Here is a 14,555-nt window from a genome sequence, read left to right as displayed (position 1 = left end):
ATTAGGGCAATAAATCTTATTCCCAACACTTATCTTCATATACTAGCAATACAATATCACATAGATAAACGTTCTCACCTCTCGATTGGATGGTTCGACTCATTAGCAAATCCTGCACACCAATACACAAAACAACCGTATCAGTTCAAGTTTAAGAATCAATATGCTATCGCAACCTGATAACTCGACTATGTCATGTGGTCAATCATCAGCATCATATTTGGTTAATCATTCCCCAATGACCACCCACAGGTCTACTAGCGACATATCATGTTATATGATGCGTGACACACTACCCTCCTATCAATATCCCAACATCGAACGAGGTAGTAACCCCTGTGCTAGTGCATACTCGATTAATCGAAGTCCCCATTCAAATAATCTAAGGACTAGGGATAGTTTAAGAAGTTCTATTACCAAAGAATCCTGCCACATAGTCTCAATACTTTAAAAATAAAGATTCTTACACATAAGATCTAGGAACTCATTCATATAATTGATTAGAGAAAATAAGAATGAATAAAACCTTATCGTTTATTGATTTATATAAAAGATACAATGAATGCATTAAATATAAGCCACTTAAATATCATCCAAATCTAGCGTTATGACACATAATACTAACAACTTTCTTGTGACCAAAGGGGTTTAGGTCCAAGTGCATCACACTCAGTAGCATTTCAACATAGTGAGATAATAGTTACTTTCGTTTATATTTTGATGCTCTTATTTTTGCATATAACTATCTAGGGCTGGCAATTTTGGACACGACACGACATGACACAGAGTTAAGCGGCTTAGGGTTGGGGTTAATCAGGTTCGGGTCATAAACGGGTCAACTCGTTTATGACACGATTATTTTCATGTCTTAGGCGGGTCAACCTGTCTAACCCGTTTAGACATGAAATGACACGTTTAATTAAATGTATTAATGGGTTAACCCGAACATGTTAACACAATTATATACGAAATGACACGTTTAATTAAAAAGGTAAGTGGGTTGATATGAACACGCTAACATGATTATACATGAAATAACACGTTTAAAACTAAATAACACGTTTAATAGGTGACATAACACGACCCGTTTAAATTAAACAGGTTAACAGGTGACATGACACGACATGACACGACACGTTTAGCTAAACGGGTCGTGTCGTGTTACACGTTTAATAAACGTGTCGTATTCGGGTTAGCCTGATACGTGTTATACGTGTGTCTCGACATGACACGATTACGACCCACCAACACGAATTGCCACCCCTATAACTATCTATACTGAGTTTTGCAAGATTGTTTTGTATCCTTTCTGCTACAAAAAACTATAAATTAGAGACGAATTTTAGAGACAAAATTTTTTCCGTCTCCAGCAGAGACGGATTTTGAGACAGATGACGAAAATTTTCAAAAAAAAATATTAGAGACGGCTGTCTCTAATAAAATAATATTTTAAAATTTTCTAATTAGAGACGAAATAATTTGTCTCTGAATAAAAAATTAAAAAAATATTATAATTTTTAATTAGAAATAAAAAAATTTCAATCTTTAATTAATATTTTTTAATCAAACATGGAAAAAATTTCATCTTTGACTCAAAAAATTACTTTTAGAGATGGAATCGACAATTGTTGGTTTTTCTTCGACAATCCCATCTTGCTTCTCCAGCCAACTGACTGCCACCCTAGATGCTAGTGATTAGAGTTTTTTTTATTTAAGGTAAGAATGCTAACTTCTATGATTTTAATTTTCAGATCTATTGAAATTCAAATGTTGGATCGTTTTAATTTTTAGGTATGTTGGTTACCAAGTTAAGGTGATTCTGATGATTGATTCCGATCGTCATAATCTACCATGAACGATGGTTGGTGATGCCTTTTCATAAACGAGAACTCATTTTTTAAAAAAATTAATTTTTAGATTTATTGAGATTTAACCATTGGATCATTTTAATTTTTGGGTATGTTGGTCATTAGTCCAATGCAATTTCAATGATAGGTTTCGGTGATCGAAATCTACCATGGATGGTGGTCGACGATGCCCCTCTAAAAATGAGAGCCATTTTTTTTTCAAAAAATTAATTTTTAGACTATTGAGATTCAACCATTAGATTGTTTTAGTTTTTCGGTATGTTAGTCACTAAACCAAGACAATTCCGACGATCGAAATATGCCATGGACAGTGGCTGGCGATGCCCTTCCAAAAACGAGAACTCTATTTTCAAAAAATTAGTTTTCAAATATATTTAGATTCAATTATTGAATTATTTTGATTTTTGGGTATGCCGATTATCAAATCAAAGCCTTTCTAAGCTTAGGGTGAAGGCAAAGACAGAACTAATTATGTCTCTAAGCTAAAGGCAAAGACATAACTAATTCCGTTTAGGCCTAATTACTGTATGCTAAAGTAAATTTTAATTCATTATATCTCCTAATAAAAACCCATATATATTCTACCTTATTTTATATTTATATATATAGAAAATATATTTTAACAAATATATTTATTTTTATATCACTTTTAAATATTTTATAAAATAGATTTATTTATTATATATTATTTAATCACAAATATTGAGCTATGTACAGTTGATGGTGAGAAGTAGAAAAAATTAATTAAATTTTATGTACAACTGATTGAAGGAAATAAAAAACATAACTTTAAATTTAGATTTAAAATTATAAATCATTATAATTTATATATATATAATGTTTATATTTTTTAATAAACATTTATTAAATATCAACTTTTGAAACTCTCCTTCAACTTTATTAATTTATCAAACATATTTTTATAATCTGAGGTTGATCGCGTTCTTTAAAATTTATAAAACCAATAAAAATTTACGTAGACTTAAATTCAAACATCACAAAATTATAACACGTGGCTTCAAGACGGGCCGCAGAACTACGTTGACTTTCAGGCGCAACGAGAAAGGGGAAATCACTGTTTTCAGTTGACAATTCAAAGACGGTGACGTGGTTGAAATAATGTTTATTTAATTAAAATAATAATCTGACATTTTTTATGATTTTCGAAAAATAATGGAAGTTTCACGTATGCCATTCCCATTCGAAACGGCGTGATGAAAAGGGACCTCAATGCTATTGGAATGGCTTATGGGTAGCGTTAAAGATTAAAATTGACAATGTCAAATCCGTTCAAAATAGATTTTTTATTTGTTGATTTTTTCTTGGACGGATAAAAGATTTGACTTTCATCAAGCTCTTAAAAATATGTAAATGTTTTTTATATCACTTTGAGGCACAATAATCAATAATACATGTAAGTTTAAAAATGACACGTCTTGTATTGATTGTGATACTTTTTCTTTTTTTTTGTCAAATTGATTGGCCCTAAGAAAAAAAAAAAAAAAAAAGCTACCCCGCAAGAGACATGCAACAAAAACGCTTAGGCAACAACTCGTTATGGAGGAGCCAATGACTGACAAATTAATTACACTCCACAAACAAACAAAACAAAACAAAAAAATAAGTGGCATGCAAGCTCGGCTTAGAAATAAAGCAACATAAAAGTAAGGAAGAGGCCGATACGAACCCAAAAACACAACAAAGATTTGTAACAATGGGTTAGCTACTCTTCTTATTTATTTATTCTTGTTTCCATCTTATGTTGCTGCTCATCATTTGAGAGATTTTCTAAAAAAATTCATTCAAATTAAAAGCCTTTTTTTTCTTTTTTAACTACCATCAATCTTTTACTAATTAAGTAAAAATCATATCAGTGCCCAAGTGATTAATTAGTTGAAATAACAATATATACATTAGATCCATCACAATCTTATTTGATGGTAGAATCAAGGATTCCAAATTAAACGTGCGTGATACTGATACATTTTGTCGTGACACGAAAATGGTTCAGTAGAGACTTCAGGATGTTAATTACATTCAAACTTTGGGTTTTGAAAGAAGTTAATATATGTACTCATTCATTCGTTCCAACATAAACGTAGCCATTTGTTAAATAAGCACGTTTCAGAAGAGATAGATAGGATGGCATGGTCGACCACGTAAGCGGAGAAAGCATTATACATCCAAAAATATGGGCTATAAATTGGAGACGAAAGGAGACCACAATTTCATCCATCCATAGCTAGCCATTGAAGGAAAAACCAAAAGAAACAAGTTCAGCCATGTTGTTGCTTCAGCTCTTGTCTTCTTACTTTCTACCCTTCTCCCTCTTGTTGCTCTTCCTCTTCCTCTGCTACTCCTCCTTCGTCAATGAAAAAGCCTCAAAAAACCAGCCACCGTCACCGCCAAGGCTCCCAATCATCGGGAACCTTCACCAGATCGGCTACTACCGCTATCGCTCGCTCCAGAACCTATCCCGAAAGTACGGCCCGCTGATGCTTCTTCGCTTCGGCAGCGCGCCTGTGCTCGTGGTCTCCTCGGCCGAGGCCGCTCGCGAGGTCATGAAAACCCAGGATCTGAGCTTCGCAAGCAGACCCAAACTAAGCATTCACCGGAAGCTTCTCTATGACACCAAGGACGTGCTCTTTGCTCCCTATGGAGAGTACTGGAGGCAAGTGAGGAGCATTTGTGTGGTCCATCTTCTGAGCAAAAAGCGGGTCGAATCCTTCCAGTACGTGAGGGAGGAAGAAACGGCTGTCCTGATCCAGAAGATCAGAAAGTCGTGTTCTTCTTCCTCTGCGGTGGTGAACTTGACGGAACTGTTCATGTCGCTGACGAATAATGTAGTGTGTAGGATCGCGTTGGGGAGCAAGTACAGTGGGGATGAGGAAGGCGGAAGGAAGATCAACGAGCTGCTGGCGAGGATTGTGGAGCTGATGGGAATGAATCATTTGGGCGATTCCATTCCATGGCTTGGTTGGATCAATTGGGTGAATGGTTTGGATGCTAAAGTGGACAAAGTTGCTAAAGAGATGGATGAGTTTCTTGAGGGTGTGGTGCAAGAACGAATTGAGCGGGACAAGAGACAGAGCCATGATTGCGGCGAAGAGGGTCAAGATTTTCTGGATATTCTGCTTGAAATTCAGAAAGACAACATAGCTGGCGCTCCTGTTCATCGAGATACTGTGAAAGCTCTCATCTTGGTAATTAATGATTGCTAACTACTTCTTGTTATTGGAGTCCTAGTTGAGTAGTTTTCCATGCTTTCAATTTAAAATATGTTTGTAGAATATTCTATAGGAATAAGTCCTCCAATTATATTGCAATAATTAGAACTTTGCATATCCATGCCAGCCCAAAAAGCTTTAGTTTTTTTTTTAAAAATGAAAAGTTTAGAAAATTTATTTATTTTTTAAATAGAAGATGGAGCTTTACATATCCAAGTTATAGGAAGGCTTTTTGCAAACTAGAAAGGGAAATGTTGAATACAAATACATGAGCCCATCCTTAAAAAAGATGCCCTTACATGCTTCTGATGGAACTCAAGATTTCCAAAAGAAAATTTGTGCAGCAACAACATAGAGCCTCTTCACCATGCCATCTACATATTTCACAAGTTTATAGCATTAATTGGAATGAATGACTGTCTTATGATACATAATATTGTGGGTGCATGTGCTATGTGTCATTAATTTATCTTATGTATTTGGTTTTCATATTGCAGGACATGTTTGGTGCGGGGATCGATACAACCTTCTCAGCTCTAGAGTGGACAATGGCAGAGATCGTGAAACACCCAGACGTGATGAAGAAACTTCATAACGAGGCTAGGGAAGTCGCCAAAGGCAAGCCGGACATAACCGAGAGCGACCTAGACAAATTACATTACTTGAAGGCAGTGATCAAAGAGAGCCTCCGGATTCACTGCCCTGTCCCCTTGCTGGCTCCCCGAGAATCCATCAAAGACGCCAACGTGATGGGCTACCACATTAAAGCTGGCACACAAGTCATTATCAATGCTTGGGCCATTGCAAGAGACCCATCGTACTGGGAAGACCCTGAGGAGTTTCGACCCGAGCGATTCATGAACCCTAATTCATTGGATTTCAGAGGGCAGAACTTCGAGTATATCCCTTTTGGTTCTGGAAGAAGAGGCTGCGCTGGTATTTCATTCGCCATGCACATTAACGAGCTTGTGTTGGCTAAGCTTGTGAATGAGTTTGATTTCTCGCTGCCGGGTGGTGCTGGCGGGGAGAGCATGGACATGAGCGACGCCATTGGCATCACGATCAAGAAGAAAACCCCACTGGTTGTAGTGGCGACACCGCATTTCTTCTAGGCTGAGGATGGAATCATGCCACTTCCAATCATGCGCTCGCTTAATGGCGAGTAAATTAATTAATGTGTTAGAATCTTTATATTGATAAGGAAAAAAAAAAAAGCATGCCATTTTCCTTAAAGAATAAAAAAATCACAACAATTACTGTTAAATTGTAAGAAGAAAATAATTATCAATTTCTCTTTAATAATAAGAGTAAAACACCTCTTATAATAAGAAATGAGATGATTGGAGATGTTTAAATTTTGTGAAGAGGGGATATTTATACTTGAACCTTACCCCTCATCTTCTTATATATATATATATATATATATTTTTAAATATTTATTTGTCAAAAATTGTGCCTTGTCTAATTTTTCATTGTCAAGAGTTGTGGCTTGCTTAATTTTTCTTTGTCAAAAATTACAACTCCTTTTGCTTTTTCACATTCAACATATGTAAACAAAAATTAGAAGCCGCAAGTTTCAAAAACTGTCATTTTCACACCATTTTATCAAAATTGTGACTAAAATTTTAGTAAAATAATACTTTTATTTTAAAAATGATGAAAATTACAAATTACAAAATTGTGACCACGGGAACATTTAGAAGAATATGTAGACAAATTATTGACAAATAAAATAGTTACAAAGTGAGATTTTCTCTGGTTGGTAAGGCCATCTCCAACGGAGACGACATTTCATCGCGCCAAAATGGCGTTATGAATAGTGGAATGCCATTTTTGCTATTTCACTGTTCACTCACCACATTTTTATCGTGGGAAATTTATCCCCAAGTTGCTCCCCCTTCTAATGTAGAAAAATATTATCTCCATTATGTCCCTTTTTAATTTTGTTTTAGTATGTATAATTATTGGTTTTGGCCTTAATTTGTGTATTTAATTTGACCATTATTTTTAACAACATAATAAATTAAAATTAAACAAAAAAATTATAATTATTTAACTAGATAAAATAAATTACTCCATAAAACTTAAAAAATTGAAAACAGCATGAGCAATACAACGACCTAAATATTAAAAATTAAAATGCAACATATACTAAATGAAAGACAACTATTTAATATTCCGATAAATCATTTTTAGATCCTCTAAGACTATCAAAATAATGACAAAACAGTGTCGAGAAACTTTCGAGTTCTTTATCGTGTTGTTCACCTCTTTTTTTCATGATTCTTCTTTTTTTCTTTTCGCATAAACTCGCATAGGTCCGAATCTAAAATCGAGCTCAAATCTTTTAGTAGAATCTTATTTTCGAAACAAAATTTCGCCACGTTAGATTTTTTTTTATTACTTTCAATTTGAGCCCCCCCATCTGAATATATTAATTCTGAGAATTAAATGACACGATTAATAGCTTTTTTTGTTTGTTACGTTTTTTCGTTCAAATAATCCCTTTTGAATCTTATCATGTTAAATAATAAATTTTGTAGATTGTGATACTATGTATAATATCCTATTTAATTTTTAAAATAAATGTAATATTTTATTTGAATATGTGTAAAAAAAAATTTTACATATTTAAGTTTCAATTACGTAAATAATTAAATAATTTTTAAAATAAATTAATTGTTATTGTTGTGTTATAGACAAAAACCTATTAAAAAAGTCCAAAGAAAATGTCCAAAAGCCCAAAATATTATTTTGAGATAAAAGGCATAATTTTTTTGTATGCGAGGCAAGAGGGTCCCACAAAAACACGCAAACTATATAACTCCAACATTCAAAAATTTCTTTGAGAAAACAATCAATTATCCTTGAATAATTCTAAATCTAAACAAATTTTAGAATATTGAGATAAACAATCATCCATAAGAATTTCATCTCCAAAAAGGGCAAGACAAATATCATCTATAAATGATAGATGTTATCTATAACAATCATGATTTCAATATGGGTAGGATTAATCAAGATAAACGTTATTTATAATAATCTTAATATCGAATTAATTAAAATTATTTTATATTCTTTTATAAATAAGCAGGTACTCATTCCTTAAAATGTACATCTTTGATACTAATTTTAATATAGTTTATAGCATCTTCAGTATCTAATTTAATCATCAAAGTGTTTCTGTGGGAACCTCCCAACGCTCTCTGATTGTTTTCTTATTTTTGTAAATTCAGCCAGTTTGAAGACGACGTTTTTGAGTCAAATAAATTTATTATTTTATTCAGACAATAACAATTGGTACCGTCTATGAAAAACGTTCAAAAAGCCTACGAATACCACAATGGCTCTCACACAATCTCAAGCTGCAACAAGACTAATTAAATTAATTAAGAAAGAAGACATTATGCATATGTGATAATCTCATTAATAATATGCTCATTCGTTTAATATTTATGTATCGATTACCATTTTGTTTTTTAATTATTGTTTTATGCAAAAAGAAAAATAATTGAAAAAGAAGGCAGATGGATTTATATAAGAAGAAACTTCTAACGGAAGCTTGGCAGAAAAAAGAGTAAGAAAAAAGTTCAGCTTGTGTTATATCATATACATATACATACATATTATTTTATATTGAGAGAATTTTTTTAGAGAAAGCTTTGCTGGAAAAACTAAAAGTCCCAACAAAATAGGCCAAGAAGGTCGACGGCAAGAATGGCGACAAGTCAAATCTGGGCGAGCTGAAACTGAGAAGCTTGGTTATAATACTCAAAAATTATTATACTTAGGTGTAATTTTTATTAGGGTAAAAATATAATTTTTCAAAGTTAATATGGGTAAAAGTGTAATTTTTAAAATTATGGGACTAAATGTAATTTTTAAATTTGAAGGACTTGAGGGCAATGGGCCAAAGTGAAAGAAGCCAAGAGCTAAGGGACCTAATAGCAAATAGCAGTATGAACACTATCAAGTTGCCCACAATCGCACTGTTGCTGTCAACAATGGACATCAAATCGATGTTTAGAGGGAGGCTAGGCCGTCATGGCCTAAGATGAGGTAGTCTGGTGCAAGGGGGTAACTTGATTGGCCAAAAGATCAATCGAAAATGCCTATAAATAGCTTGGTTTTGGCTGAGGTTTCATCGACTTTCATTCTAAGAATTCAACTATTTGGGGAGAAATTAAGGGAAATGAATAAAAAGCTTTTGTTCTCCAAGTGAAAGAGAAAATTTCTAGAGAATTTAAGAGATTTTGGTGTAGGTTTGAAGGTGTTTTGAAGCTTTGCCAAAAAAATTAGGATTCGTCGGAGACACATTAATTATAATCGATTGATTTGAGGGTGTTTTGGCTAGATTTTTGAGCCATTAGTGAGTCTTATCATTTTCAAAAGGATGAATATAACAAGAAAAATAAGATAAACAAGCAAAATCAGTGGCCGATTGGAGAAGACATGTGAAAAGCATGCACAAAGCACGTAAGGTAAGGGAAAAATAAAAAAAAATGAAAAAAATAGAGGGTAATCATGAAAAATTAGAAAGTTTAATTTTATTAATTTTTCTAAATTTTGGTCAAAAAAAAGTATCAAGGCATATGTTTTTAGGGAGGGCATGAGTTTCGAGAAAACTTAAATACTTCGATTAATGTGACTGGTTTTTCTTAAAAATTTGTACGTGAAATGATTTACTTAAATTAAGGGTGAATTTTTCAAACGTTGCCAAAATATATGTACTTTATGTGTATTTTGTCATATATGTGCAAGTTATATTGCCTTGATAATTGTGATATTGCATTTGGCATGAAATTATTAGCATATCGATAATTATATCATCCATGTTGACCATGGTGAGATAAGGTGTTGTCCTAGGAATGTGACCTGCATTTCTCCAAGTATGTTTTGTCGAAATGATCGTAAAAGTATCTTGTGCCATGTGTGATTGCCAAGATGACTGTCAAGGATTCTGTGTCGGGATTAGAATGCTAATGAAAGTTATCCTAGAGTGTCGGTTGATTCATATCTATGCATCATACATTTATAAAAATTATTTTAAACTCTCGTTTAGAAGGTTCATCTTCTAATTTAAACTGTCCTTAAAATATTTAACATTCCAAGTGAGATGAACAATAGAAAAGGAAATGAAATTGCTAAGATGTGATTATGTTAATAGTCATATAATAATTCTACACTATTATTACTATTTATATGTTATTATATTTGTCAAATATTGTAATTTGTATGGTTAACAATATTATATAGTTTGATTTCTTTTGCAATTATAATATACCATCAGATTTCAATTCTGTTTTTGCAAGTATTTATTTTACCATTTCTTAGTTTATCATTTAGAATGCTAAGTATATATATTTAAAAATTTTAAAATATAATATTTTAAAAATTTTGAGATATTATAAAAAAAAAATTCAAAATAGTGATACGTATTCAGAGGTGGAAATTGCAAAAAATAACCCCTCCACAAATAAAAAATTCGTTTTTAGTCCATTTTTGACAAAAAAATGTTTTTACCCTCTACAAACAAATAGTTACAAAAAATAGTCACTTTACCACTTTTCACCCCAATCTTTGACTTTTCAACTCCCCACTTTAATTAAAAATTAAGAATAAAAATAAAGACAATATATTACCAAACTACCCTCAATACAAAACAAACTAAAGGGTTGAATTTCTATTTTACCCCACAGGGAAGACCGAGAAACCCCTCATAATTATAATAATAAAATTTTAATTATTAAAATATTATTATTATTTCTCAACATGAATTCTTATTTTTTAATAATTTAATAACTGGGTGGATTTTGAACCCATGGTGAGTCCCCCATCTCTTTTTTATTATTAAATATATATGTATTGTTACATATAAATAAAATTAATTAAATAATAATAATTAAAAATTTTAAATATATATATTATTAAATAAATAACTAAAAAATTGTTATTCAATGATTCTTATATTATTTTTCAATTGTAATAATAATTACAAATCTTAATTATAATAATAAATTTTTAACTATTAAATTATTAATATTTTCAAATAAATACTGGTATTTTTAATAATAATTATTTTTTTAAAAATTTAATAACTAGTTGAGTCTCGAACCCATGCTCGGTTCCCTCCCTTCATTTTCTTATTATTAAATATATATGTAATAATATTACATATACAATAAATAAAATGGTTTAAATAAAAATAATTGAAAATTTGAAAAAATATATGTATTATCAAAAAATTAAAAAATTGTGATTCAATTATTCTTAAAATAATTTTTTTGATCTTTTTCTTTTCTTTTCTTGGCCATGGGATTTTTTAAAGTTATCCAATAGTCCAAAAAATAAATTATTGTTTAAAAATTATACTTGTATTTTTGGGTAAATTTTATAATCATTATATAAATTTAATCCAATGTTATTAGTGGTTAGAACACTTAATCATGTATTGGTTGTGTTTTATTATCATTCCATTGTTGTTTATTGTGAATTATAAATCCAATTAAGCCAAAAAATGTAAAAATACATAATTTTTTATTGGATAACTATGAAAAATCCAATGGACCAAAAAAAAAAAAGATCAAAAAATCAATTTTCATTAAAAAAGTCAGATTTTGTAGCCCCACAAAACTCGGGCCAAGCTTTGTGGCCTCACAAACCTTGATTTCTTTTATTAAAATAGTTTTTTTTTATCTATTTTTCTTCTTTTTTTGGCCATGGGATTTTTTCAAATTATGCAACAGTCCCAAAAATAAATTAATGTTTAAAAATTATACTTATATTTTTGGATAAATTTTATAATCATCACATCAATTTAATCCAATGCTGTTAGTAGTTAGAACACTTAAACATGTATTGGTTGTGTGTGTTTTATTATCATTCCATTATTATTTATTGTGAATTATAAATTTAATCAAGCCAAACAAATGTAAAAAGACATCATTTTTTATTTGGTAACTTTAAAAAATCCCATGGCAAAAAAAAAAAATCAAAAAATCCATTTTTATTAAAAAATCAGCTTTTATAGCCTCACAAAGCCCGATTTCTTTTATTAAAATGGACTTTTTGATACTTTTTTTTTTCTTGGCCATGGGATTTTTCCAAGTTATCCAATAGTCTTAAAAATAAATTATTCTTTAAAATTTATACTTGTATTTTTGAGTAAATTTTATAATCATTACATCAATTTAATCCAATGTTGTTAGTAGTTAGAACACTTAATCATGTATTGGTTGTGTTTTATTATCATTCCATTGTTATTTCTTGTGAATTATAAATTTAATCAAATCAAAAAATATAAAATTACATTATTTTTTATTGGGTAACTTTGAAAAATCCCATGCCCCCCCCCCAAAAAAGAGGATCAAAAAATCAATTCTTATTAAAAAATCAGGTTTCATGGCCACACAAAACCTGGGCCGGGTTTTGTGGCCCCACAAAGCCCGATTTTTTTTATTAAAATGGTTATTTTTATCCTTTTTTTTTCTTTTCTTGGCCATGGGATTTTTCCAAGTTATTCAATAGTCCCAAAAATAAATTATTGTTTAAAAATTATACTTTTATTTTTGGATAAATTTTATAATAATTATATCAATTTAATCTAATGTAGTTAGTAGTTAGAATACTTAATCATGTATTGATTATATTTTATTATCATTCCATTGTTATTTCTTGTGAATTATAAATTTAATCAAGTCAAAAAAGGTAAAAATACATTATTGTTTATTGGGTAACTTTAAAATATCCCATGGCCAGAAAAAAAAAGAAGATCAAAAAATACATTTTTATTAAAAAATCAGGTTTCATGGCCCCACAAAACCCCGGCCGAGTTTTATGGCCGCACAAAGCCCGATTTTTTTTATTAAAATTGTTATTTTTATCATTTTTTTTTTCTTTGCTTAGCCATGGGATTTTTCCAAATTATTCAATAGTCCCAAAAATAAATTATTGTTTAAAAATTATACTTTTATTTTTGGATAAATTTGATAATCATTACATCAATTTAATTAAATGTTATTAGTAGTTAGAACACTTAATCATGTATTGGTTGTGTTTTATTATCATTCCATTATTTTTTCTTGTGAATTATAAATTTAATCAAGTCAAAAAAGGTAAAAATACATTATTTTTTATTGAGTAACTTTGAAAAATCCCATGTCCCAAAAAAAAAAAAAGATCAAAAAATCCATTTTTATTAGAAAATCAAGTTTCATGGCTCCACAAAACCCAGGCCGGGTTTTGTGGCCCCACAAAGCCCGATTTTTTTTAAAAATAGTTATTTTTATCCTTTTTTTTTTCCTTTTCAAGCCATGGGATTTTTCCAACTTATTCAATAGTCCCAAAAATAAATTATTGTTTAAAAATTATACTTTTATTTTTGGATAAATTTTATAATCATTACATCAATTTAATCTAATGTTGCTAGTAGTTAGAACACTTAATCATGTATTTGTTGTGTTTTATTATCATTCTATTGTTATTTCTTGTGAATTATAAATTTAATCAAGTCAAAAAATGTAAAATACATTACTCTTTATTGGGTAACATTGAAAAATCCCATGGCCCAAAAAATAAAAAAATCAAAAAATTCATTCTTATTAAAAAATAAAGTTTCATGGCCCCACAAATCCCGAGCCCACAAAATACGGGCCAGGTTTTGTGGCGCCACAAAGCCCGATTTTTTTTATTAAAATGGGTATTTTTATCCTTTTTTTTTCTTGGCCATGGGATTTTTCAAAGTTATTCAATAGTCTCAAAAATAAATTATTGTTTAAAAATTATACTTTTATTTTTGGATAAATTTTATAATCATTATATCAATTTAATCCAATGTTGTTAGTAGTTAGAACACTTAATCATGTATAGGTTGTGTTTTATTATCATTCCATTGTTATTTCTTGTGAATTATAATTTTAATCAAGTCAAAAAAGGTAAAAATATATTATTTTTTATTGCGTAAGTTTGAAAAATCACATGGCCCCAAAAAAAAAAAAAAGATCAAAAAATCTATTTTTATTAAAAAATCAGGTTTCATGGCCCCACAAAACCCAGCCACAAAACCCGGGCCGGGTTTTGTGGCCCCACAAATCTCGATTTTTTTTTATTAAAATGGTTATTTTTATCCTTTTTTTTTTACTTTTCTTGGCCATGGGATTTTCCCAAGTTATTCAATAGTCCCAAAAATAAACTATTTTTAGATAAATTTTATAATCATTACATTAATTTAATCGAATATTGTTAGTAGTTAGAACATTTAATCATGTATTGGTTGTGTTTTATTATCATTTCATTGTTATTTCTTGTGAATTATAAATTTAATCAAGTCAAAAAATATAAATTACATTACTCTTTATTGGGTAACTTTGAAAAATCCCATGGCCCCAAAAACAAAACAAAAAATTTATTTTTATTAAAAAATCAGGTTTCATGGCCTCACAAAACCCGAGCCCACACCCCA

General features: G+C 30.4%; 1 protein-coding gene across 1 annotated transcript; it reads left to right on the top strand.

The window, feature by feature from the left end:
• The first annotated feature begins 4,090 nt into the window (after nucleotides 1–4,090).
• LOC127794127 (cytochrome P450 736A117-like) lies at nucleotides 4,091–6,545 on the top strand. The gene is made up of 2 exons (XM_052325035.1): nucleotides 4,091–5,071; nucleotides 5,593–6,545. Exons 1-2 carry the CDS (start codon nucleotides 4,151–4,153, stop codon nucleotides 6,205–6,207), a joined length of 1,536 nt encoding a protein of 511 aa, XP_052180995.1. The 5' UTR covers nucleotides 4,091–4,150; the 3' UTR covers nucleotides 6,208–6,545.
• Nucleotides 6,546–14,555: the final 8,010 nt, after the last annotated feature.

This window comes from Diospyros lotus, chromosome 2 (assembly GCF_014633365.1).
Source record: "Diospyros lotus cultivar Yz01 chromosome 2, ASM1463336v1, whole genome shotgun sequence".
NCBI lineage: Eukaryota > Viridiplantae > Streptophyta > Magnoliopsida > Ericales > Ebenaceae > Diospyros > Diospyros lotus.
Note: the sequence above shows the minus strand (reverse complement) of the source record. Positions and strands in the feature narration are given on the sequence as shown.

Excerpts from the sequence above, each read along its gene's own strand:
- LOC127794127 (XM_052325035.1), top strand. The coding sequence starts at position 4,151 with ATGTTGTTGCTTCAGCTCTTGTCTTCTTACTTTCTACCCTTCTCCCTC. Across the intron at positions 5,072-5,592 it reads CTGTGAAAGCTCTCATCTTG|GACATGTTTGGTGCGGGGAT; the intron begins GTAATTAATGAT and ends TTCATATTGCAG.